The sequence below is a fragment of the Neopsephotus bourkii genome, unplaced genomic scaffold (genome assembly GCF_033783945.1).
Source record: "Neopsephotus bourkii isolate Nb327-2 ecotype Australia unplaced genomic scaffold, CSIRO-AGI_Nbou_v1 NB_1433, whole genome shotgun sequence".
Lineage (NCBI taxonomy): Eukaryota > Metazoa > Chordata > Aves > Psittaciformes > Psittacidae > Neopsephotus > Neopsephotus bourkii.
In genome coordinates, this window is record NW_026901910.1 from 1,934,403 (window position 1) to 1,961,072 (window position 26,670).

The 26,670-nt window shown below is 42.6% G+C and overlaps 2 protein-coding genes across 2 annotated transcripts in view; both read left to right on the forward strand.

Annotated features, from left to right (window-relative positions):
* The window catches only part of POU2AF1 (POU class 2 homeobox associating factor 1), a 63,556-nt gene extending 48,787 nt beyond the window's left edge, over positions 1-14,769 (forward strand). Inside the window, exons 5-8 of the mRNA XM_061368389.1 lie at positions 10,403-10,530; positions 11,119-11,161; positions 11,254-11,525; positions 12,820-14,769. Of these exons, the coding sequence (XP_061224373.1) occupies positions 10,403-10,530; positions 11,119-11,161; positions 11,254-11,525; positions 12,820-13,131 (755 nt within the window). The 3' untranslated portion in view covers positions 13,132-14,769. The remainder of the gene's footprint in view (positions 1-10,402; positions 10,531-11,118; positions 11,162-11,253; positions 11,526-12,819) is intronic.
* Positions 14,770-15,301: 532 nt separating this feature from the next.
* On the forward strand, positions 15,302-25,210 carry NFKBID (NFKB inhibitor delta). The gene is made up of 7 exons (XM_061368391.1): positions 15,302-16,070; positions 16,484-16,630; positions 18,229-18,280; positions 18,682-18,848; positions 19,193-19,309; positions 22,690-22,854; positions 23,283-25,210. Exons 1-7 carry the CDS (start codon positions 15,993-15,995, stop codon positions 23,352-23,354), a joined length of 798 nt encoding a protein of 265 aa, XP_061224375.1. The 5' UTR covers positions 15,302-15,992; the 3' UTR covers positions 23,355-25,210.
* The last annotated feature ends 1,460 nt before the right edge of the window (positions 25,211-26,670 follow it).

Genomic DNA, 26,670 nt, shown 5'->3' on the forward strand with positions numbered 1-26,670 from the left:
CAGAAGGGATATTAACACAGGGCGGCATTGCTGCTTTGTTGGCATTCATCACTATGAATCAAGTGGAAGACTATGATTCATAAAAACAATAACAGGATGCAGGTATGATATCAAAGGTTACAGTGGTTACATACCAGAAAATTTTCCTTTTTAAAAGTGAAACCTGTGAGAAATCTTATATCTGTGCCTTTTTTGATATGTACTTTTTTCAACTAATAAAAAGATAAGGAACAAAGCAGTTGAGGGCAAAACAGTTATGACTTTACAGGAAATCAGTTTTCTTGTTTTCAAGATAATTTCACTCCTCTTGGCCCACCTTTGCTTGAATAGCTTACTGATCATAATACAGGTAGGTGTTTGCTGCTTACAAGTTATTAAGTCTCACTGTATGGCTCTGTAGATGATGTTCATTTTTGCAACTGTGTTACTGTCCTTTTCTGTTATGTTAACCTATGCTCTTACATTAACCTATAAATAAATAAATATACCTAAATGGAAGAAGCTAATTTCTTAAACATTTGCCAGGCACTTATATGATATGCTACTAACATTAATCTTCTTTATATAATAGTTCCTAAGTTGTTCAGAGGTCATTTTACTACACATACACCTTTCTGAGCTTATTAATGGTGAAGTCTGTTTTCTCTGTTACCCGTTTCTCCTGCCTTTTTCTCAGTTGAACACTCTGGAAGCTCAAATGTGTATTTGCGAAATTATATTGTAGACTGTAATGTGCTGTAGCAAGAAAAGCTGACTGCTTATTCAGTCCTGTTTCAATTTGTCTAGAAGCACTATGGCAACACACCTTGTTTCTCCATTTTATCTTGTGCTGTTTTCAGAATCTGTAGGTATATGATGTGGAACATACTGGAGGTTGATTAGGCTCAAGATTTGAATCTAATCTTCCATCTCAGAAGTCCATTAATGGTTTGTTTGGGGTTTATTTTCTGCAATGACAAAGCAATAACAACAACCTGATGTTTTAGGTAGGACAAAATTGGTAAATGGATTTAACTAAACTTCTTTGCATTTTTTCTTTGACACATGCAGCGCTTTCAAAAGTAGCAGAAATTACAAGCCTTCCTGAGAAGAGATCAAAACCTGTATCTTAATGTCAGCCATTCCCTGTTGATAGTTTCTAGGCAAGACAACTACTGGCCAATACCTGCCTGTCTCTCCGTACTCCCTGAGCTTCTCAAAACTGGAATCTCCTGTTATAGCAGTGCTTTCTGGCTCTTTGGAAAGCCTGGATGAGACACAGTATAACTGCCTTGATTTGACTTCTGTTTCTGAGGAAATCCTTTTCACACTGGCCAGATGAAGCAGACAGTGAAATGTCCAGTCTTCTCTCTTACTCCTGGGCTGGTTACTGGAGCAGCCTGCCATTATATTTGCTAAGACACAAAGGGCTGAGGCAGAATTTCTATAGGTGGCTCTCCCATCTCTGCGAGTCTCCTTTTAGTGTCAAGTGTCAAGACCTTTAAGTGTCTCTGGTGCACCTATATTTCCTGTTAGTGAGACCAGCTGTGGCCTTACATTTCCTACACCATCTGGTCCAAACCACCTGTGACCACATGGATGTTCCAGTGCCCACATGTGAGTCATTGGCTTGCTTTAATGTATAAATTGATTCGGATGCAATATGGGTGACCAGAGAACTTGGTTTGTGCCTGCATGAGCCCCTTAGGCTTATGGGAAAGCATAAAGGCTCTGCTCTGTTCCTTACTTAGGAAACAGGAGGAGATCTCTTCTGCCATGCAGCGAGTTTCTGTATAATTAAAACAAAAAGAAGTTACTTGGGTATTCTGGCAAAAGGGCATCCTGGATAGATAGTTAAACAGTAAGTCTGTGGGGAGCTTCCGAGGGGTGGGTGAAGCTTTTACCCAAGTACGGGACAATTATCCCATATTCAGTATAGAAAAAGATGGCTCTAATCCTGGCAAGAGCAACAGTTTTGTTTTGCACAGCTGTGGTACTGTGCTTCCAGACAGTCAGGTACAGGAGGCCTAGGTTGACACAGCCATGCACTCCCAGGAAAGGATGTCAGGGTTTGACATTTCTCACCCTGTGGTCTAAGTTGCTATATTATGCGGTAACCAGGCTAGATAAGCACAGGGCTGTGTACTCAAGCACGTGTAAAATAACTTTATTCCGCTTAGGATCTGTTAGAGACAGCAGGGATGTGGCAATAACTGAGCCAGAAAGAAGACAGAGGCACGAACTGAAATGCTAGTGGAAGTCAACTGGAATCAGGCATTTTATTTCCTAGGGCTTCTATGCAATTATCACACTATAGACCTGGTTTCTGGAGGACAGTGGATTAGAAAACCAGGACAATTATTAAGTCCAACTTTATATGCTTAAATAGCAGGATAACTGAGGAATATAGGCATATTAGTAGGTTATGTACCATTATGTTGCCAGGGGAAGCAAGGGACACTCTGGATGCTAAGGCAGTCCTGCCTTACTGCTGCAGGATTGGTTCCCTGGCTGAAGCTGCATTTGTAATTCCAGTTAAGTGCAAGTGTCAGCTTGAAAACAGAGGCAGAATTTTTTGTTCTATCTGTACCTGTGTGAAAGGAGAGTAGACAGAAGCCCTGGCCACCAGCTCCATCAGGATGCCTTGACTTGGATTAGAAGTGGCTTTAAGTAAAATAGGAGGGTTTAAAAGGGATGCTATAATTTCTGTATGTTTTTCCTAGCTATAAAAAAGTAAAACTCGGCAACAACAAAAAACCACCACAGAACAAAAAACCTCTTCCAAACGGAAAGCCCAAGAGTGACACAAGAACTCATTTAAATAGGTGTGACCTCAGCAGGAGGAATTTCTCATGGGCACCTTCTGAAGGGCAGTTTCCTGCTTCTTCAGGGGATGCTTCTGTAGAAAGCCCTACAGGAACAGAAGGAAAACTAACAGACCCTGCCCTCAGCTGCTGTGGTCAGAGGCTCTTGTCCTCCAGGGAGTCTCGCATGGCTGGCCCTGTGCACTGGAAATGATCCCCTCAGGGTCACGGCACAGTGCGCTGCTTTGCAGGAGTGGGGCCCAGAGCTTCCGCTCAGCAAAACCCCAGTGAGTGTCTCAGCCTGAAAGCATCCCCTCCCACTGCAGGAGCGAAGTGACTGGCTGGGGCTTCCCAGGTTTTGGCAGGATTCTGCTGAATGGAAACAGGCTTGCTCTGCAGGCAGGTAACCCTTCAGGGGTGGAGAGTCTCTAATGGACAGCACCAGCTACTTTCCTTTTACACGTCTCTGTGCAGATAGTTACCTCATGTTGTACTGTGAAAGCAAAATGAGTGTACCTTTCATGCAACTGGCTTCTGTTATGAGAGGCTGGAATTCTGCAAGAGTTTCACCTTTAGATGATGCTTTTGGCGAGGTGTGCTTGGATTCCCGTGCAACTGAGACACATGAATTTGCACCTTTGAAAACCTCTTCCCCAATGCTTTTTGAGTGCATAGAGGTTTTTCTGCCCACAACAGATGTGGGGCTCTGTACAGCCTTTCCGAAAGTATCAGGTAATGAGACTGAGAGGTGAAACTGCAATATACTGCCCCTTGAGTTTTAATTTTGGTAAAACCCCACTAGGAAAGATGGATAGTATGAAAGTTGAGCCCTTCCATGCTTTACAAAGCAGGTGTCAGGCTCTACAGATGACCACATAAGCAATTAAATGGAAAACTTCTATTACTAAAATGGAAAGAGTATTATGGGCTGGGAGGAATTAGGACATGCGGGTGAGACTTATGGTTAAGATACTTTCTATCTCAGCTTCCCTTTTGTAATAGGGGCTCTCTTTATCCGAAACAGATATTGTAGCCCTCACTGCTACATGGCCGGTGCATCCAGGTCTTATTTGGCCCTTAGAAACTCTTTGCTTGCTTCTGTGTGTGTGTGTTGGCAGGGTGTGTGTGATAGAATAATCAAAGCAGCAGAGATTGCTAGTCAGTCTTTTATCTTGTTTTCCATTTGTCTTCCGATCTCCCCTGTTACCCAGGTGGATAAATAGAAAGTTAACATTTTGTTTGCCAATCTGCAAGTGGTCAAATGTATCTTTATCAAAATAAAGATACTTGGCATAATTCTGAAATAAACTACTGACTTTGGTAGCTCCAGTGCTATGAGAGAGAATAGAAAGACCCAGACAAATGCTATACTGAGTAAGTAAGTGAAATGTTTAGTCTATTGATTTAATTATGCTCAGAAATCTACTGAGTTTATTTCCTTGTGCTGAGCAATGAACCATCCACTCGGCTCTTTCACTCATGCTCAGAGTTCTCTTGTTTATTGTAGGGCAGATTCTCTGCAGATGTTTGTTTAGTGCTTTGCATTTAACTAAATCCTCATTGAAATACCCACCCATAGTGCGACAAACAGAACAGACAATAATCCGCTCCTGTCCAATTTTCCTTGTCAGGGTTGTCTACAGAAAATAATGGTAACACTTCAAAGGAGATTTGGAATGTGTCAGATGCACAAAAAGAGCTGCGTGCTCATTTGCAGAATGGGCCATAACATGCAAACCCGGGGCCTTGAAACACATCATTTCAGATGGCAAAGCTATTGATAAGATAATGAAGCAAGCAATAGCCTAATGGGATATGGATAAACATTTTCTGAGTTGTTTCATGTTTTATTTGGCAATGCTGTACCCATACGTGATTTTGTGTCTGAGCACAGCATGGCATTATGAAGGCCAGTCTGAAAATGTGTGATTCGGGTCTGTATTAGTCACTTTAGGGCAGCTACAAGGGAACTGGTACTGACTAGCCACCAGGCCCTTTTATGCTCATCACAACTCACTAAGGTGGGTCTTGGTAGAAATAACTGATTTTTTTTCTAAGGGCATGAGCTTCAGATGGGTCACTTCACAGTGTGAAGCCCTGTCCTTATTTGCTGGCTACGTACACAGTTTCCTTCAATATGTTAAGAGTGAAAAAACAGCCATCTTTCTTTGTCTCTGCTTCGTGGTAAGTCCAAGGTAGGGAAAGCAAGCACTGAAATTCATTTAACTGTCCAGGATTCCAGAGAGTAAATTGATAGAGAGTAATTCAGGTTCTTCACCCCTAGTGCTCAGCATCCTCCAGGGTCTATCCATTTTATAACTGATTTAAGCAACTAGTCTCTGTTCATGAGATGATGACCAGAGATTCTGGTCCCTCTGACCTTCATTCTGCAGTGCACTTTAAGCCTCCCAGCTGGATGGCAATGCTTGAAGGGAGCACAGGGACCTGAACAAATATTACTCTACTTACTGCCTTGCATAAACAGGTATTGGTGTTGTGATTACAGTCAAAGCACCCACCTTCTGCCTGTTGCCATGGGAATGGCTGCAGTTGGATTACCTTTCCATCACCAACTAAACACTCCTTTGGGAACTGGCAAGTTGTTATCATAAGGACAGTATAAACACAAGAAAGCCAAAAGGAATAAGAACAGTGGGTTTTTTCCTCTTGGTTGTATAGATTTTTAAAGTTCTGAGGTTTCAAGGGGAATCTAACTGCCTAAGGACTGCAGATGTTCCTGTGCAGGGATTTCTAGAAGCACTGAAAAGTCCCTTTGACAGTTCTATCAAAGCACTTTTCCTTGGGCAGCCAAATATCTTTGGAGATCTACCAAACTGGGTGACCCTTCCCTCAACTTTGTACAGGGATCCTGGCAGAGCTAAGGATTGGACTTAGATTTCCTTGACTTTCCTTGCTGATCAACTACTATGAATGGTTAGGTAGGCTGGATGTAAATACAAGGGCAGCTGATTAAATAGTTCTCGTACAAAGGGTTGCCTGCCTAGCTCTTAAGAGCTGCATTATATAAAAAACACTTTTCCACTGTGATCTATGATGTACTACCCAATGTTATCCTTTTCACAAAAGCAGCAGTCTCAGTTCTGATGTTGGAACTGATCATCTGATCACACAATTAATTTCCAAAGCAGTAACAGACCTAAAATAACATAACTAGCTTTAACACTTAAAAAATACATAAGTATATTGTTGGAGGACTCCGTATCTGAAGGCAATATAAAATGCAGACAAGCATGCTGAAATATTTTAAGTGAGCATTGATGTCTTATTGTATTGTAGGTTTGATCAGAGGCTAATCATCCAAGTCGTGTATACAATGCTAAGCCACTTTTCCCTTTTATTAGCCAGAGTTCACTGTGTATGATAAAAATGTCAGCAGCTGCCTAATGTAACTTGGTGTTCAGGATCCAAGCCAGAAACTCACGAGTTTGTTCATTGAAATCTAACTTTTTCTTGCTATTCAAGAGTTGCTGCTTGCTTTTTGGTGTTACTGCAAATAAGAAAAGCTTTTTGATTGTGTTTTCTTTCCATTTTTTATTATACTGGAGGTGAAAGAAGAAAAGAGAAAAATACTGATCAATTGATAAGCTTATCACATGTCAGTGTGTGAGCAAAGAAACAGTAAATCTTCTGACACAGTGACAAGTGTGTCATTTGCTGCTGCAGGCAGGTAGTCCTGCAAACCCTTAAAGATTAGCAGTGTATTTCAAACCGAAAATTGACTGATGGGAAATGATTCTGACTTGTTTGAAAGGATGAAGGTTTCAACTGATCTGCAGTTCATGTGTGTGTGAAGGCCAGTGGTGCTAACATGAAGTTTAGTGATCTGAAACTTGTCACGCTTCAACACTTGCACTCTTCCAACAGCTGTTTTGCCATTACCCTTCCTTCCAACTTCAGCAATGGTTAAATAAAAAGGTAGAGGAAGACGCATTTTGAAGTTGCCTGGTTTAATTGCTTTGCAATGCCTTGGTATGCTTTCCCTGTCTGAGTAAAAGTATGCTTTTACTCAGGCCAGCATTTCATGGATGTTATTAAAAAGAAAGTATATCTAAAAAGACTGTATCTGCATATAGATACTGTACTGACAGAAAGTCTGAGGATGAAAAATATAATGGAAAAAAGGGATAGTGATGACTGTTGCACGAGAATCTCTGGACAGCTCTCAGGTTCTCCACAGCACAGAAAACTGTAGGCCGGGGTTTATAGGATTATCACCCAGCACACTGGACTGCTTAGCATTTTGCTCACCTTGGCCAAGGGGTCTTGTGAAGTATGTTCCTGAAGCTCTTGTCAGCCCATGAGCTGGGTTGGAGCTGCTCCCCAAAAGAGACAGCAGGATCGCCATTGGCTCTGCCTGCCAAATTCAGCACAACTTGGATTCAGCAGGAAAAATAGTTTTTACCTAGGTGCAAACCAGTTGGCAAAGGGATAATCAATGCAGAGAGATGAGTGTGCTGACCTTAACAATAGAACTAATAGAGTTGTCAAATCTTCATCCAGGGTCCACTAAAACTACCAACCTTCGAGCTTGTCTGTGTAGTCTGGATGTTTTCAGGCTGAATTGCAGAGCAGTCTGGGATCAAACTTTATAGGATTTCTTCTTGTCACTTGATACTTAGAGCTGGTGGGGCTGCATCTGGTACCTTTTCATTAGCTGTTGTGTTATCCAGCTGCTTTGAAAGATTACTCAATGGTCTTCAAGGTTTGTGCTGGGCTTTTGTCGACATTCTACAAATACACAAGTGATAACATTGATGAAAGGAGCCTGAGCCTATACACACACCATAAATGTGTAAGGCAACCTGATAAAAATATTGCAGTGATCCAGAATGTATTTACAGGTAGAAACTATGACAAAGTTTCGTATTGGCTGGATTAGATTCCTTCCTTTTTTCCTTGACTTCTGACGCTTCATACTGCTCAAACTTCAGTTGCAAATCAAGATCCAGTGCCTATTAAGAAACAGCATATGGCTGGTTTACAGTGCTTGAATTGCATGAGACAAGCCAGAACATAGCAGGTACTTGAGCACTGGAGCCCAGGTATTCCTGTTGCTTTCATTTGTTTCAATGGAATTTGGGCATGCAGACCATGGTGCATTTGCAGGTCATTATTTAAATAAACATATAATTGAAACTTGGACCAAACTAGGCTTCATAGCTTATTAAGACAACCTTGGTATAAGGAGTTGGCGACTACTAACTCCAGGTACTTCCTTTACCGAGGATATTTTAATTGTCTTTCTTTCTCAAATTGCTTTTAAATGATCGTATTTCTTTTGCTTTGTGAGGAATTGTACCCTGAAGACAAAATCACTTTTGCTGTGGTTTGTCTGTAATGCTCAGACCTGGTGTACACTTGAAGAGTGGAAAAGCAGCTGTGCTAGCATTATTTTTATTTCTGTAGGTCAGCTTGAGGGAACTGAAATATGTTCTGCAGACTTTGGGGTTTTTTTCTTTTTTCTCTTTTTTGGGGGTTACTCTGCTTACACCGGAAACCCTCAATAGGTATATTTGTCAGCTTTTACAGTAAATTTCTTCTTTCCCTTCCCCCAAACATGGAGCCAGAAACTACTATCCTTCCCCACCCTAATTCTGCAAGGAGGCCCTTTCAGATTGGTGTGATGACTCAGGGATAAGATACTACCCAAGAGGTACAGTTCTGCTTCTCATGCCGTCTATAGCAGAGCTCATATTTGCTTTGGCAAAGTTGATGTTTCACACAGCATAAAGAGCAGCAGCAACGTCTGACCCTGAAATGTAAAGTACAAATAAATAATTTCTAAATGTAAATGTATCTCTTATAAAATGAATAAAGCACTTTAGTGATCATGTTTATTTCAGACCTCCTGTCTAGTATTAGCTCCTTCTCAGCATTCTCAGTGCACCTCATACCATGGCACTTTTTAGCACTGTCTATTGTTTGCACTCAGATAAATTAATACAAATTAAATTTAAAAAGCAAAATGTCAACTGTATTAAAAGCCCTCATGGATGCTTGTATGCAGAATAAAAGTGACCTTGATTCTCTTTAACTGCATTTCCAAAGCCACAGGATTCATGAGAATGCAAGTAATCCAATTTAAGTCCCACAAAGAATGTCCACAGAAAGCAAATGTGGATCAGGCAAAAGCTGAAAAATCAAATCATCTTATCTTCAGTTGCTACTTTAAAACAGAGTATTTTCCCAATATGCATAAAATGTAACAAAGGCAAAAGTTCAACACACAAATACAGTGCTGTCTGGTACCAAAAGTATTTATAATGGCCAATCAAGATACTGATGTTGACTTAAAATGTCTGTATTTAGTCTCAGTTTTTCACTCCCCAGAAAGCTGTTAGAGAAACATCTCAGTGTGCATACAAGCACATGTAACTGTGAGAGATGAACATAAGTAAAATGATTCATCTTGTTCTGTGATGTGAAGCACAGAATGTAGATCTGAATAAATGCTTCCTAAGTGGAATAATATTTCAAGATTTGAGCTGGTTATCCACCTGTACTTCATGAAACCGAAGGCCAGTGGTGATCTTGAGAAATGGAATCTTATCAATTGGAATATTTACAAATTAAAGTGCAGTAAAAAGGGGTAGGTAGCTACTAGTGTTATCAGTGGCGTTACAAAAATTGGGCCTCCCCAGCTTTCGTATTCTATGGTTTCCTTCTGCTGTCAATTGCCTCCAAATACTTAATGTAAAATATGGGTTGATAATACTGGCTCATAAAGAACTGTGTTTCCTCTATTTTCACTTGTTGCAGGGCTTCATGATAGGCCTGCTTAACTGGTCGTAAGCTTTACTTTTTAAAACAGATCATAGTCTATGGGTGTAAGCTCTGAGATGTGTTAATATAATTGTTTGTGAAGCTGTGTCACATCCCAGCTCACCAAGTTATAAACTCCCTGGCTAGGCGAGGAGCAAAGCTATGGAACAGAAACATGACTCTGGTCCAGGATGGTATTTAAATGTAACTGCCTGTTCTCAAAGCTATGAGGTATGCCTGTCAAACTAGTGATGAGTTACATGGCTTCCCAAATAAGGATGTTTTTCTAATTGGGTTTGTATTGACAGGTTGTGTCTAGTGATGAGTTACATGGCTTCCCAAATAAGGATGTTTTTCTAATTGAGTTTGTATTGACAGGTTGTGTCTAGTACAGAATATAATGTATTTCTCTTGATTATCTAATTTTTTTTTTTGTCTACCTGCCAGGAATTACATATGTCATAGGCTTGATATCTACTAACCCATCTGTATTATACACCTGTTGGATATGCTCAGCCTGATTTGTCCTTCTCATGGATATAAATCACTGCACTGCAGATTAGTGACTGGAGGGAACTGCAAGCCTACTTATTTCGGGTTAGGTCGTCCTCATGATCCATATATGTGATCACAGCATCCAAGCAGCAATGGCAGAGAGAATGCCTATGCTGCCTGATGTCATGTATGGGCCAAAAGACACCATTAGTTAAGGAATAAGATGTTTATGAACCCAGACTCCAGCCAGCTTGACTAGTGCAGCCCACAGACGAGTAGTGCCTCTGGGAATGGCAGGAAAGGATAATAAAAGTCACCTCCATTTGTATTTTTGTTCTCAGCTTCTGCTCCAGAACAGCAGCCACAACCTCGCCCCTACCAAGGTGTCCGTGTCAAAGAGCCGGTGAAGGAGCTTTTGAAAAGGAAACGGGGAAATGTTCATAATGCCAGTGCAACGGCAGCTACAACGGTAGGAGAAAAAAGAAACACAAGCAGAAAGCTCTTTCTCAGACACTCAGTGATTGACCAGGTCTGCCATGAGCTGGCAATACTTTGGCAATGAAAGAAATTTTTGCTTCTCTAAAGCATTTTGAAGGCAGTGCATCCTCATGTTACCTGGAGATACTATTAAATGTATCTTTAGGTGGAGTGCCTTTAGGGTGCCAAACACCTTTGATCAGCATTGACCTAATGGAAAACTGAAAGTGTTTTGCACTTGGCAGGATCTAACTCCTAGAACAGAAAGTGGCTTAGAAGCAGCTTGTTCAAGAGCACGAAAAGAGGCAAGCCAGAGCCATCCTTGGCTGTTTCTTAGTTTCAGCCTGCCTCTATCTGTCTATCAGGAGGAAGGAGGTTGACTGCCCCCTCTCTGAAGAGGAATTCCCTCTGCAACACAAGGTTTAAATTCTATAGAGGGAGGTATTCAGGCACTGACACTGAAGTAGTAGCTGATAATCGTCTGGTAATAGCTAATATGCTTTGTCACTCAGTGCTTCTCAGAGGGGATTGAATTAATGTTTATGGTCTTAATCTCTGAACATTTTTTTCTCTCTCCTAGGTTGTTTTGCCCCACCAGCCTCTTCCTTCCTATTCACCAATGGGTAATGTTTCCCTGACTTTATAAGTGTTTGTCAGCCCTGCTGCAGGGAAGGCTATGCTAAACCGGGTTTTAATCCTCTCCTGTTTTTTTTAGGCCAGCCTTGCACTGATATGGATGTTGCTGCCTCCGCATTGCCTGTCACAGATGAAGGACCACTCTGTTCTGGCTGGATTTCCCAGCCCTCTCCCTCATCCTTACAGCCTTTAACTCAATGGACCACTTACCCTGATTATGTGCCTCACGAAGCAGTTGGCTGCCCGTACACAGCAGATATGTATGTTCAGCCTATGTGTCCCAGTTACACGCTGGTTGGACCTTCATCTGTTCTGACTTACACTTCTCAACCGTTGATCACCAATTTTTCAGTAAGTCTAAAATACCTAGGTACAAATGACAGCAGTTCCCCACCTTCTAGTGAGAGCCATGGGGACTGCCACATGTAACCAGTTAATTTATTTAATTACTATAATGTTGTGTGTATTTGCATCCATGCTACGTAGTTGTTCTAGCAGTGGCTCTGTCTGCACTGTGGACAGGAGTGTGGTTTGAACAGGAGAAAAAGTTGTGGTTGCAATGAAATTGGGCATACTTCACTGCTGTTTCCCCAGCCCTTTGAACTCCTCCAGACTTTCCATGTTATTAATACACTACACTGTTCTTTGCTGTTGTCCTGGGAAATGAGTCATCTCTCATCAAGTCAGTAGCAGGACTATCATTGCCCTGAGTTTGTTCAAGTCTGTTAACAGTTATTTACAGTAGGAGAGTACTTTGTAGCTCAAGGATAATAATAGGGAATATTACATTCACTCTTGTCATCGCTTCCAACTTGAGTTATCCTTCTGCTTGGATTTGGAATAGCTGAGGAAGCAGAATTAAAGTGATTCACTGGGTGGATGCACATTATAGTCAATAAATGCTGTTGTCTGAACAAGGATTAGGGCACAGTCCTGAGCAGTATCCAGTGTGTCAAGCAGTATCATTATTTAATTCCAGACAAGGCCAAAACAGCACATCAACATAGCAGAATATTTGGTTTCAGGGTGGACAAAATCTGACCCAAGATGATTTTCTCTTCCTTAGAGGATAAGGACAGAAAATTCTGTTTCAGTAGAACTCAAGCAGCTTATTTTCCTTTCAGTGTTTCAGTTCAGTGGTTGCAGCTGACACCAAATTAGCCAAGGTAAATGCCAGTGTCCTGTGCCTTTGCTATCATTTCAAATATGGCTCTGCCTTGGCTGACAGGGGCTGGTCAGGATAGACTATTGCAGAAGCCAGAATAAGCTGCCTTCAGCCTTGTGGCAGCAAAGCTACAGGCATGCGTTCAACCTGGGAGAGAGACTGTCAAAGTATGCAGTTTTCAGCACTGGGTGTAACTGTCCCATGGGCTTACAGTGAGGGTGGGAGTGGGAACAGAAAGCTAGAGGTAACTTGACATGACTGCGAGCTACTGGCAGCAAGCACCTGGGACACCCACAAGCCACTGCTCTCATGGGAGCCAGCGTGGGAAAACTCACACTCAATATAGCACTTCACCCAGAGAGACAGGAAAAGGGATGTTAAAAGCGAGACCAAGCATCCTTAGTTTCTGGGTTTGGGTCCTCCCTCTACTCCTCATTGCCAATGGGTCTATTTTGTTTTATTTCTCTTCCATTTTAACAGCCTCGAAGTACCACCCCCGCTGTAGTGCCTCAGCTTGAGGTGACGGATCAGCAGCCGCCTCTCACATACTTCCCATGGGCTCAGCCCCTCTCTGCACTGCCAGCCTCCACTTTGCAGTACCAGACAGCTTCTTCCACACTTTCTGGGCCACAGTTTGTGCCCTTGCCCATCTCCATTCCTGAACCAGCCCCGCAGGAGCTGGAGGATGCCAGACGAGTCATCAGCACACTGCCCATTGAGAAGCTACTTCTAGAAGATGAAGACAATGATACGTATGTTTTAAACCATGCTCTCTCTGTTGAAGGGCTTTAAGTTGTGCATCTGGGGCCTGATCCTCACCTACTCAATACTCCACCTGGCACCACAGTGAATTTTGAGTACAGAGGAAAAGCAGGCTTGGGGGGGGGAAGTTTACTTGTGATTTTGGAATCCACCTTTAGCACACCATGACTTGTGTGTTGTGTGAAACTTGCTTTGTCCTGAGGCTTAGCACAAGATTTCTCTGCTGTTACAGTTCCTGCTACCTCTCCCAGGCAGGCTTTTGGTACTGTATAATTCTTGTGCCCAGCATCAGCACAAGGTCACTTTCATCCTCACACATATGGCATGGTCTCAAATGGAAGTAGAATAGTGTAGCCATGGCCAACTGTAGCATTTGTTGAAGGTACGCTTACCTCTAAATACCAACAAGACCTAATTCAGTAGGACTGCTTCTCAGAGCTCAGTGTAAACGCCTTATGTGTGTGTGCCTTCCTGTCTGTGGAGGAACCTCTACCTGATCTGGGCCACTGAAAAATATTTTTGGGGTCTAAGTTGACATTTTTCTTTCCTAAATTGAACTGTTCCTTTGGAAAATAGAAAAATATAAAATGTAGTTTTGTTCTACTGGTGCTGGTAGGTGCATTAGTTTAAAGACAGAAAGTCAATACAGCTGAACTAAACATCAGTGCAGTCAGACATCCCTATTTACAGAGCAGTAAGCCTAGATGAAACACTTGAGTTCACACAAAGGTGTAACTCGTTCTGTAGCATTTAGTGCGAAGTCAGTGATGTCATGCTGAGCCAGAGAACCTTAGTAACTTCTCTTGTGCCTTCCTGCTATGGAACGTTTCTCTGTCCTGTAATATCACAGGCCCACAGGTACACACATTTTCTTCATAGCTTTCTGATTTTCTTTCCTGCAAGATGAGTAGCTTTACTTTGTCCTCTATTGCAACTGTAAATATTATTGCTGGTGTTCAGGAGTGCCATGCCACAGGCAAATATATTTGCAGGAGATATCCTTTTCTAACTCTCTTTATTGTTTTCTTAATAAACAAGGGTCTCTTTGATGGTGAACACAATTTCTCTGGGTTTTTCTGCTTTCTAAAGCCCAGCATTCTCAGGTGATTTTATTATTTGCAAGACTAACTGCAAAATAACTTATTTCATTCTTTATTACCTGGTGTCCAGCACTCCTGTTGCCACCCAGGCTGTATGTCAAGTGACCTTATACTTTATGCCTGAGTGAGGTTTGCAAGCTCAGGTTGAAAGTCTTGAGGACTTTGAAAGCGTATTTTGTTATTTAATATTGGCAAATTTGGAAGATACAATCAGTAGGTCATGTAAGTGATCATAAAGTTGTTTGAAAATAGCAGTAGTTCAGGTGCATTGAAATTAGTGGCTTACATTTGCAGAAAAACCCAGCAAAGAAATTAATTAGAAGGAGCTTAGTTCACCACTGCTTACTCCAGTTTTATAAGTGCAAACACATTCAGTAGGTAAAACTGGGGTAATGCAGTTGTGAATCAAGCCTGTGGTTGCTAACATTGCTTTTAAATTTCTTTCACTCCAATGTATGTAAATTCTATGTGTCAATATAAAACAATGATGAACTGTTTCAGAATTTCTTTCTGGGTTGTTCTGGTTAGAGAGACAAAATCTTTTTCAATAAAGATCTACAGTAACTTTCATATGCCTAGAGTGTTTTATTTCCTATCTAAAAGGGTAACCCAGAACTGGCTTAGCAATCAGTTAGGCTCAATAGCAGATGTAGAGGCTAGAACCACTGATTAGCTGTTAGACTTTCTGTTAATTTTGCACATTAAGGCAGATGAAGTAGGAGATCCGTGATCCAAACATGGCCTGGAGGTGCCCTTTACTCAAGTGTTCTTTACTCACAGAAGCATTCCTTCAGTACAGATGTTATTTCAATCACTATTATCCTCTCTTAGCATATCTGGGGATGTTTGGGTGGGCAGCCACAGCTAATGGTCAGCTTGACTGAAAATCAGACTAGCCATGAAGTTGCATATCTACTTCCTGAAATTGCAAGGTGTGACTCTGGAGTCCAAAACAGCCTGAGGAAAGGAGCAACTGCCCCACCACTTTCTGAATGAAGTGTACCAAATGTTGCTGGAGTGAAAGAAACCCAGGGATTGGCACAACTGCCTGTAGGATGGGAAGTGCCTGTTCACACAATTAGGATCTGGGGGAATGGAAGTGTTAAGTGGCTATGTGTAATTCTCTCCAGCTTCAGCCACAGAGCCAGACAATCAAAGTGAAGCAGTGAAGTGTGTTTCCCATCACTAAGGGCCATGTCAGCAGCAAGCCCATTAACTGCCATGTGTAATAACAACTCCTTATCCTATGCACATGATAAGGAAAGAGTCCCTCTTTCCAGTACTTTTGATAAAGAAGTGGAGCTTAACAGGCTGTTTACAAATACACCATTTAGAAGAGGCTGTTTGCTACCCTAGATGGTAAATTATCACTAATGCATACAAGGCTGTACCACCCCAACAAGCAATACATACATATGTAGAATATGGTATGCTGGGCCCCAACACTAGGCTTTGTGGAGGATGTGGTTACCTCCCAACACAACAGCAAATCTCAGCTGAAAGAAAGTGCTGAAGTGGAAAGGAGACAGCATGACAAAGCTCAGGAGTGCTGAGGGCTCTTGAACACTGCAGTTATTTTGAGGTAGGAAGCATTTTGCATGGGAACAGGTGCTGTCAAGATCAAGACCTTTGGGGCTTATAGTATGGTTTTGTGGAACACTGGGTATAAAACCCCCAAAGTAGCTATGCTACTCTGAAAAACTCTTTGCTCCCAGAGTGGTTCATGACCAAGCAGTGATCGGTGTCTTTATTTACTATCTTAGAATTCTACATATTTATGCAGCTAAAGGTATGAGGGCGTATACATTGGCAGCTGCAGAGCGCATGAAATTGCTGCGAAGACTTGATGTCAAGGAACACAGAGGAAAGGTAATATGGAACACTTTCTCCTGCAAACAGCCGTGTTTGGGGTGGGCATGGGCTTTGCATGACTGAGAGCAATTGATGCTCTGAAAAATCTATCAGTCTCTGTGTTACTGCAAAGGAAGCCTTGGGCACTGATAATACTGGCTTCAGTGCCTTTAAATGGTGTTTCAAAAATGCTAAACTTGGGTTGTCATCCATATTATGGCCAAAGAACACTCTAGAGACCTGGAAAATACCCCTCATCTCATGACACCGTGGGTCCTAATGTGTGGGATTCAAAATTTGTCTTTGGTTCATGCACCGCAGTTGTTGCGTTTCTAGATAACATTCAGCCCAGACTGGCCTTCCCTTTTCCTTGTTTTCTGATAGCATCTGCCTCTAGACTCACATTTTATCTACTGTGCTACTTTTTCCAGACTCCTCTACTGGTGGCTGTCACTGCCAGGCAGCCAGCTATTGTCTATGATTTAATCCAGGCAGGAGCGGATGTCAATGCTGTAGACAACAAAGGGCAGTCAGCTTTACATCTTGCTGCAACATATGGCTATGCCCAAGTTCTTCAGGTAGGAAAAGGTTTTATGCTTTAATTGCTAGCAATATGAACCTACAATAAAGTATCAATATTGATGTCTTTCAATAATTTCCTCAGAAAGCAAGATAGCAGTAAGCAATAAAGGCTGACCAAAGTCTCCTTTTCCATGGTGCTAGGAATCGACTTCCCAGGTTATTCCTGTTTCAAGACTTGCAGCTAAATCAGCTTCCTGTTACAGAGGAAATGGCTTTAGTGTATCTGGGGGGGGGGGGGCATATAAATTCTGCAGATCATAGGTCTGCATCTGCTCATGGGTCCTCTGAGGATGTGCGAGGGGAAGTGCCAGGGGGTACTTGGCAAGTTGGCAGTCCATCTTCAGTACTCATTAGCTCTGCCTCCTGCACGCCCTGGGTTAAGTCATGAGCAGGCAGTTAATGTATAATATTGGGACTTCCTCAGAAAGCAGGTGTTTCATACAGTGGGGAAAGGGCTTTACATCCAGATGATTCCAACCAAAGCTCCCAGAGTGCCCTGTGGTGGTTTGTGCTTTGTCTGTGGCTTTTTTCCTTACTCATGTAAGGAGTACAAAAGAAAATGCACAGAGGCTTGCTCCTCGGTGTGGTCAAAGCCATGGAATGCTTTATGGTTTGTTTGTTTATTTAATTGGGGTTTTTCCTAGTGGATTAAGCATCTAATCTCTAATCATCAAGCAGCTCAGAACTACTTGTCAATATTTGATCTGTATATACTATATTATTGTTATGAAAAGGGAGCACAAGCCCTAACCATTCTGGGTAATCTTTCAGTAGAAAGACTATGTCCTGTGCCTTGTTTGACTCCGCAAGGTTCTGGGTGAGTCACTGCACTGCAAAACTTCTCAGCCAAGATGCTATAACGTGAACAACTTTACTTAATCAAGACTAAAACATGCATTATCTCTAATAACATATACAAGGAGCTGCTTGGCTGTCTCACATCTAAGCTATTATTTTCTTAAGTTAAAGAGTTAAAAATTCTACTCTCCTAAATCCAGCCAATGCTCACCATTAGACCACTATTTCATGGCATTTATAGGGTTTGCATCATCATTGCTGCAGCCATTGCAGCAAGCTGTGGTTTTAACCTGTCACACTTCTGCTCACCTGCTGCACATTAAAAAGAAAAAGTAAATACATTCAGTCTGGTAATTTCCAAAATCAGTGAACTCCCTTATCTAAAAGATTGGCTGTACATGTCAAGGAGAGTTTTTCATTTATCCATGTCAAGGATGACTCAGAATAAATATGAATTGGTGTTATTGGTGCCTTTGCTTAATATAGGGTGGAAGCAAGGAGGCTAGCACATGTGAGCTGGGATAATGATTTTATTGTTCTGAACTGAGAATTTAATGGGATGTTATGCTTAAGTGGGGTTTAGGAAACTAGGGACCATGAGCATCTTGTGTAACCCTGAATGTTCCTGTTAGGAAACAGATTCAAAGCACTGAAATCTAGTGTCAAATAAGGACTTAGTTTGTAGATAAATGTTAGTTGTCTGACTTTTTGTTTTTGGATTTTGTTTGTTTTGACTGGTTTTGGCTTGGACAATATTCTGCTGAACTAAAATTTTCCAATTCTCTCTTGCTTCTAGGTTATACTGTCAATAGGTTTCCCTCTTGATTTAGAAATGAAGGATTTTGAAGGTAAAAACCTTTGTACAAATATTTTATGATAGTATTAAATAAAAATAAACACCACCTATTTTGTTGACTGATGCTCAGTTGTAGTTGGTGGTGTGCTAGGAGACCAGAGTAGCCTCAGAAACTGACTGGGTAAGGTTTTGCTGTGTGCTCAAGTACCACAGAAATCAATGGTGCTGATGATTCAGCAGTGATTCAATGCACAATTGGAACTGAGCACACTATGAAGAGCCCCAGAAAGTGTCTATACAGCCAACATGTGCTTTTTAAACCGGAGAAGGGCTTGTACTTTAGCAGCAGATGCGCAGAGATGCATACCTTTCCCACCCAGCGTTCTCTTCCTGTCTGTACATCAATAGTGTCGTTGGGATCGTTCTTATCGTCTCCCATACTTTATTTTCCAGGGCACACTCCACTCCACTGTGCTGTTCTGGCCCACAATTCCCTGCTCCGAGAACAGGCTTGCCCCATGTTGCCTGAGGAACAGCAGAAAATGCTTCAGCACCAGAGTGAAGAGCTGGAGTCCTGTATCCAGCTCCTAGTGCAAACAGGAGCCTCCATCTACAGCAGGGTAAGGAATCAGCTCAATTATATGCTGTTTATTTCTGTGGGAGCTCCCCCTTGTCATGCCTGACACTTGTGTTATGCTCAGACTATAGAACTGGAGTAGGAATAAACTGCTGACTGCACAACCAAGCCTGTTCCACTTAAAAGTGACTGGTTGCAGAGTTAGTTGCTGCCTTTTGGAGTTCCTTTATTGCAGCTTGAAGCAGAAACTGGACAGTTTGAGGGCCACTGAAGGGAAGAAGGTGCTCCATGTGAGCTGCAGAGCTTGCCTGGGCTTTTCTCTGATTTATGTAGTATCTTCAGGTTGCTCTGCAGAACTTTTCGTTGTTGTTTTCTGGTTTTATATAGGATGTCAAAAGCAACAAGACAGTTCTTCATTATACAGTGCAGGATGGGAACCTCTCACTGCTCAGATACTTCTTGGAGTTGAATGCTTTCAAATCCAAGGACTTTGTCAACAACAAGGTGAGTCAGGCTGTGTGTGGACAGGATTTGTGTGCACATCAACGGGCAGAGGAGATGCTGAGCGCAGTGCGAGAGCTGTGCTGCGATGCAAGGCTGATGCTGACAGAGGCATTAGGAGATCTGTTGTTCTCTTTCCACAGATGTTTTTTTTCTGGAGGGAAAGAGCAGCAGTTTCTGAATCTGAGATTTTTTTTTATATTTCTTTTTTTAACCTGAAACTGCATTTTCCAGTAGAGAAACGTTTCACCTGGAAAACAGCACCTTGCTTGAACTGAGAGTTGTGTGCAGATCCGTCTTCCAGGAGGCAGAAGCTAACAGTGAAAGAGTGAGATAACCAGGGAAAAGGAAAAATGTGGGAAGTGGTTGCTCTTGGTTGAACTTTATCGCATTAGGCTGAAGATTGAGAAAACAGATCTGCAGTGATGCAATGGTTTGGTGTTGGCAGCAACGTAATACTGAATGACAGCAGTTTAGGGCAGCCATGTAACAAGTAATCTCTCCTGTCAAGCATGCCATTCACAGGAAGGACAAAGCTCCTATTTCAGTTAAGGGACATGGTGGCTCTTTCTGCCTTAAATGTTATTCGTTAAGTCTTCTGGCTCTGCTTGTGCCTGGACGCAAACTGGTTATTATGATGGCTGCCTGCAAGTTTGAGCCTGGAGAGCCAAAACATTCACAGGGCCCGCCAAGCCCTAACAGCTGCCAGGAGCACTAACAAAAGACAGACACATGCTAGGGGCAGTGAAACAGTGGCTGACATTGCCATGCAGGTGAAGCATGGGGAAACCAGCTCTTGGAAACAAGAGAGCATCTTTGCCAAGTATGCAGAAGCCTAAGCGCTGTAGCAAGTAGATCTAACTGTAGGGCTTGAGACCTTGTTTTCAATGCTGCTTATTGAGCTGAAGTTTTACTAACATTGGTTCCTCAGTGCAGGGTTTCTGGAGGCCCAGCCATTCCCAGGTTGTATAAAGTAAGCTAAAAGCCTTCCCAGTGCTGCTCTTGTCACCCATCCCCTTGCTGCCCCATACTTCACCTCTGAGCAGATACCAAGCAGTATCACTATCTTGCAGATGTATCAGCTTCACCCATCCTCCTAAGCAAAAATCCTGACATTCCTGTGCCTTAGCCGAGACATAGCTCTGTACAATCTGCCTGAGCTTCGCCTCTTAACTAGCTGTCCCCTCTCAGCAGGAATAAGTGCATGATTCTGGGTGCTTCTGTAGGAGGAAAGGACTGAGGGGAGGAGAGGGCTAAGGATCCCTGTTTTGAGAGGGTCAGAGCATTAGCTTTTCATTTCAACAGCTTCAGTCTCTTAGCCTTGCTTGTACTCCATAGAGCATCCATATGCTTGTATCCATCAGAGAGGGATTTAATGTTTTCTGTCAACTCAGTTGCTCACTTGGGAAGCAGGTACTGGGCAGCTTCACAATTTTTTCCCTTACAGATCTCTGCTGGATTGGTAGAAACATGTTTTCTCTGTGTTTGTGGGTAATAACACTGGGTTTCTTTTTTTCTGTATAGTGAAGACCCTTATGCTGTCTTTTCACTACAATCTTTCTGTATCTTTTAAGAACTATTAGGCAGGTGCTAGCTTGTCCACGGGAGTCTGCTGTTGTCTTCTGATCACAATCCTGTGAGAGCTTCCTACTGTGATAAGATCACTTAAAGTCTTCAGTCTTGTTGGTGAGCTGTCTGTGAGAAATATGATGGCGAGGTTGTCTGATGCCCATCCTGGCTTTTTAGCTCTTCCAAATATGAAGATGACAAGAAAACAGGGATGCTGGTGGTCATGTTCTGGTTCCCCTGGGTTCACTTACTGCTTGATGTGGTGTTTCATTCCAAATCCATTTCCTTGCGGATTTCACAAGAAAAGCATTGAGGCCTTTGAGGTATTTTTACCGTGAAAGATTCCTAGAGCCCGTATACTGATGCTCTGGACCATTGTCTCGCACAAGCCTTATAAAAGTCAAGACATTGCCAAACTGCCTTGTTTTCTTAGCCCCGTGCCTGGATTTGGAAGTTATCAAGTACTCCTCCCACAAAGGCACAGCAAACAAGTGTAGATGTTTCCATTTTAACAAGAAGGCCTATAAAGAACTTGTAACCATCCCTTAACTCTATGGGATGATAAAATTGACAAGGCTCTGCTTGTTCGGGGCTTGTAAAAAACAAATGCCTTGTTTGAGAACGACTGCTAAGATTTTTCTATTTTGTTTTGTGCTTCAGTTTTCCTTATGTCTCAGTGGTAAGTAGGACCTGAAAATCATATGTATTCCTTTAACAATCGGAATAGCAATACACATTGCAATTGGTGCCCAACCATTCCATGTTCATGACAAGTACATGATTGTTTCTGAGAGGAAAAAAGTATACAGCTGCCTAAATGAGACTTCTTGCCGACTAAAAATACCTTGCCTTATGCATTTACTTATTAGGTCTTTCTCATTTAAAACCGTTACCAGTCATACCTGACTAGGCAGGGGCACAGATTTCTACACGGTCTGGTGATGCCACAGTTTCTCTGCCTCAAATCGCTGCATCCTCCGTCCTGCGCCCTCTTGTGGCTGCACGACAAATTTTGTCCTTCGTTTCTGTGCAAATCCTGTTCCTGAAAACTCAGTGACTGTCAGGAGCCAGGAGAAGGTTTGGAGCCCAGCATGATTTATTTCGCCTGCTGCAGAGCCAAGCCACCTACATCCCTGTTTGGGCCATGTCCAAAGTCACTGAGGGACATGGGCTGCTGCATTACCAGGATGGCCTGGTACCTTTCAAAGCAGCACTTTTTAATGCCATGAGTTTGGTGGGATGGGAGGACTTGCTCAGTCAAAGATGCTTTGTATCCAAGAGATCAGTCTGAGCCCTGTGTATAACCTATACACTACTGGGACTGGCTTTCACTTGTGTCAAGATCTCTTTGCAACTTTCTGGCACTTGCAAACGATTGTAAAAAGGAGTAGTGGAGCTGTGTGAAGCACAAATGGGTCCGCTGTTTTAAATCCTTGCATAGCACATGTGGAATGGGTAACACTGCATAATGTGGTTTGTGTCACATTGACTGGCTGAAATGCTTCCCAGTGAAATAGTTCCTATTGTTTCTCCTGGATAAATATGCATGATACAGGTCTATTTGTTAGCTGTAGCCAAAGCATCAAAGGCCCCCAGTTTGTAGTGATCTATGAGAGGCAAAAATCTAAATCCACAAATCACCTGCACGAGCTGCTGTACATGGGAGAGACAGAGCAGGGACACTCTCACTTCCCAGTAAGTAATGTGAGGCTTCTTCACCTCTCATCTCACAAGTCTTCTTTCCTAGGACAATTCTGAGTAGGTGGCACAGCTTTTTTTCTCCCCTTGTTTTTCTTTCTCTTCTCTTACATTAGGCCCATGGCAACACAGCTCTGCACATGGCAGCCGCATTGCCTCATGACAAGAACCAGAAAGAAATTGTCCAGTTGCTCCTTGACCACGGGGCAGACCCAAGCATCCGAAATCTAGACAACGATCAGCCAATCCACATGGCTCCTTCTGGAAAAGCTGGAGATCAGGTACATAATCCACATTGCTGCTGCTGCTTCCAAACACATCTGTGCACTCCACAGCTGTTTGTCCTTACTAGGGGAACAGCGAGGGCAACTCATGAGATGGGTCTGACCTTGCATGGTGTAGGTTTGGGGGATCCCCACTGCAGTAACTCTGTAATGGAGGTGCACAAAGCAGGCATTAGCTGGCAGTCCAAATACATCAGGGGAGGTGTCAATGGGTATTTCTTCCACAGTGGTAGCAAAGCTCAAGGTATGATTGGATTTCATGCCTACAGGTATGAAAAGGCTCCTGGAGCTCATTGCAGTCTCTGATGTGCTTATATGTGTATTTAGTCACACGTATAAACTTATGTAAGTACATATATGCATGCACTGGGGTGTCTGCATGCAGTTTCAGAAGGTACACTATGAACTTTCCATTTTTTTGGCAGGTTAGGCATTTGCTGAAGAAAGGGAAAGTTGCATCTGCATTCATTTCCTGTCACCAAAGTGCCAGATCCTAGGTTGCCTGCAGCTTCTGGAATGGCTTCAACCTCAGCTTGCTGATTGCACTCTTAGGAAAATCCGAACATCCCTGCTCCTAGCGTCTTTAAATCAGGGTGGGATGACAGTGTTTCTCAACCTATGAACCATGAGTAACATATCAGAAGATGAGCTTTCAAATGTCTGAAAACTTTATTTTGTTAACAGATTGCTAATAAGCCTCAAGCATTGCTTGCAAACAAAGAGGCAAGCAAAACAAATGGCTGTTACATAAATAAGCAACCTGTACTTGATTTGGTGGTAACTGAAACCCATAGTGGTGAAGGAACACAAGACAGTAATTTGGTTAGAAAAGGTTGAGAAATACTGCTCTCGGACATGCTCAACCTGTGCCTCTGTTAGGTTCTGTAACAGAGGTACTGGTTGAAATGTTGAAGCCTTTTTGATGTGCAATTACCTTCACTGTGCCTGCTAGCCTGGGAATGCTGGAACCTGAGGGGGAGGAAAAGACTGGACAGAAGAGGTCATGTCAGCTTGAGGAGTCATCCATGGCTGTATTTTACTTGAGTGAATGGACATTTGAACTCAAGAGCTCTAAGAGAGGGTTTCTGCAAGCTGCTACTACCCCATTTCTTAGCACTTTGTGGAAGAAAGCTGAAGCAGCTGTCCATTGCCACAGCACTTAAGAAGAGAGATGCTTGTAAGTGCAACTACATGGGGAAGGTTCTCAGCAGGACAGGTTCTCAGCAGTACGGTTTTGTGTGGCTCCTGAGTGCTTCCCAGTGAAGGGGTTCCTCTTTGAGTCATCTGATCCAATGCAAGTTTCCAGCTCTGATGGCAAATAGCAGCTCTGGAAGCACTTCAGGGTGAGGAGCTGAAACCTCACCTGAACTAATGCCTGTATAGGAGACCAAGGCTTCCTTTGGGTCTTCATCAGCTTTTAGATATGGACAGGGTAGAAAATCTTTGAGCTGTGTGTACATGAACACAGCAGGGTCAGAGTGCAATGTGGTAAGTGCTTTTCTATTCCCATTATTATCTAAGGGGGCGTTTTAATAGATTCTTCTTATCCTTTCTGTGAAATGATTTGTGAATTGCTGTGCAATCAACTGGCAACACTGTCCGCTGAGTCAATATGACTGAAGGTAGATGCCTGATGGAAGAGAAAGCCATGTTTTGACAATCCCCTTCACAGAGGGTGTCTCGTCTTCAGTACACACTCTGAATTAGAGTTCACTGATTTCTCAGTGTTGCACAAGTTATTATTTCTAACAGGACTAAACAACAAGATGAAGGGCAGATGTCTGAAATCACTGCTGTAACTTCCTTTATCCCCCACTGACTAACTCAAATGAGGGTTTTCTAAAGCACTTGTCAGACTCCCAGACCTGGACTGTTTAAACAACTGTTTAGCAGACTTGAACAAAAGTTCTTAAGAAATGCAGAGATCTCAGCTTTCACAGACCTCATCTCTGCTGTTTTGCTATTGCTTCTCACTACATCATATTTACAAACCTGCCAACATCCACTGACAATAAAAAGCAGAGCTGTATTTGCATGTGTTTGCATAAATTTGCATGTATCTGGGCATAGGCCAGCAAAAGCATGTGCTTTATTACTTTGAAGGGATGTTACAGCAAGCCCTGAATTGAATGACAACTGCATCAGTGAGTTAGTGCGGTGTGTCAAGACAAAATGATCAATGAAATTATCCATTTCTTGAACTCGCTAGTAATAAGACTGTAAGATTGTGACTAGCATGTGGCATGTGATGCACTAGGGAAAATGTAAAAAGCTTTTTTGCCATTGAGAAATGTCTGTGAGATGGCAGAAATCCTTTTGCAGCAAGTGAAAAAAATACATGAGCTGTTTACTAGGGTGGCTTACCTGTTCATTTTTGTATCTGCCTGCTGTTGGATGTTTAATACAGAGCAACACCATCAGTGACTTGTAGTCTGTAAACATCACCATCTCCTGGGCTTGATGGAAAATATCAGCGTGGGGACGAATGGATGTGGCTTCATTCAAAGCATCGCCCTGGCAGCCTGTTACTCAGAGTTGACAGATGAGATTTGCAGACGGAAGAACCCATGACCGACCCAGGAAGGATTTGTTCTCTCTACAGGCACATCTGTGTTCAGCTTCCCAAAGCTCATGCATTAGAGGCCTGCTCTGAGGCCAACCACAATCAACAGTGAACAACGTTCATATTGTCTTTGGCCTGGATCCACGAGACAGTTGGAGGCTGCTGCTTCTCCATGCATATAAAGCACCTTTCCCTGTCAAGCCAAGCAGTTCCTGGCCTGTGTGTAAAGAAAATCCCTTTTTAAGGCTCAAAGGTGGCCTGAATGTTAAGACTTCTGTGCTGGCATGAATTTCATCGATTTGAGCAGTATCTTAGTTCACAGTTAACCCCTCAGTTTTTGAGGACTCTTTCAGGGGAACAGTAGCTTTTATAGCTTTAGCAGTACTGGCAGCGTGTGATACCCCTTTATTTGCACAGTTTATCTCTTCCTATCTGTGGCTTTGGATAAATTGCTAATAACAAAGGCTTGTTATCACCAAACAAATGCTCTTAAGTGGCACCATAGAAAAGTCACCAGTCAGTTGGCAAGCAAATCTTTTTGATCAAATACTCTGTGCAATTGGAAAAGAAGCTGAAAATATGAACCTTTAATGTTCTCTGTAACTGTGGGTTACTTCTGGAGTTATTCGTGGCTTTTGTAAGAATGAGGTGATCCTCACTTTTGTGTAAACATGTGTTTATATAGGCTGGCACAGCTTCAGCTGGCAGGGACTCGTGAAATGCCAATGTTTCAGTAGTGCCGTGCCAACTCTGTTGAGATGTGACCCAAACTACTTTCCTTTAAGTCCCCCTCCCTTTTGGGGGGGACAAAGGAGGTGGGGAGAGAAAATGTTCCTCATAACCAGAAAATGCACAATCAACCTTTGAATAGTCCTTCTCTGTTGTTTTTGAAGGCTTTATTTCCTTTCTTATGTCAACAAGACATCATTATGTCAACAGTCAGCAAGCTTTTACCTGCATTGCATGTGTCACCTGGAACTATTGACACAGAGCTGGAGATCAGTGTCTAAAACATGTTTCCAGCCCCTGGCAAGGGGATTGCAAAACAACTGGAGGAAGAGCAGCAGAAAAATAGGAAGAGGTGACAAGGGATGGAGAATAGTGCTACTTACTTAATGGAAGCTGTTTTAAGCTCAGTGGTGAAACCAGCCCAGCCCTCCAGCTTGCCCCACTGGGAGGACTGGGTTTTTTTGCCTGGGTCATGCGACATCCAAGGACTGGGAATAAGAATGGGATGTAGGGTGGGTTGT

What these genes read in the sequence shown, in the direction of transcription:
- NFKBID (XM_061368391.1), top strand. Translation starts at nt 15,993, where the DNA reads ATGAGGGCGTATACATTGGCAGCTGCAGAGCGCATGAAATTGCTGCGA. An exon ending in GAGCCTCCATCTACAGCAGG is followed by an intron (nt 18,849 to 19,192) that starts GTAAGGAATCAG and finishes GGTTTTATATAG; the next exon opens with GATGTCAAAAGCAACAAGAC. An exon ending in CTGGAAAAGCTGGAGATCAG is followed by an intron (nt 22,855 to 23,282) that starts GTACATAATCCA and finishes TTTTTTTGGCAG; the next exon opens with GTTAGGCATTTGCTGAAGAA.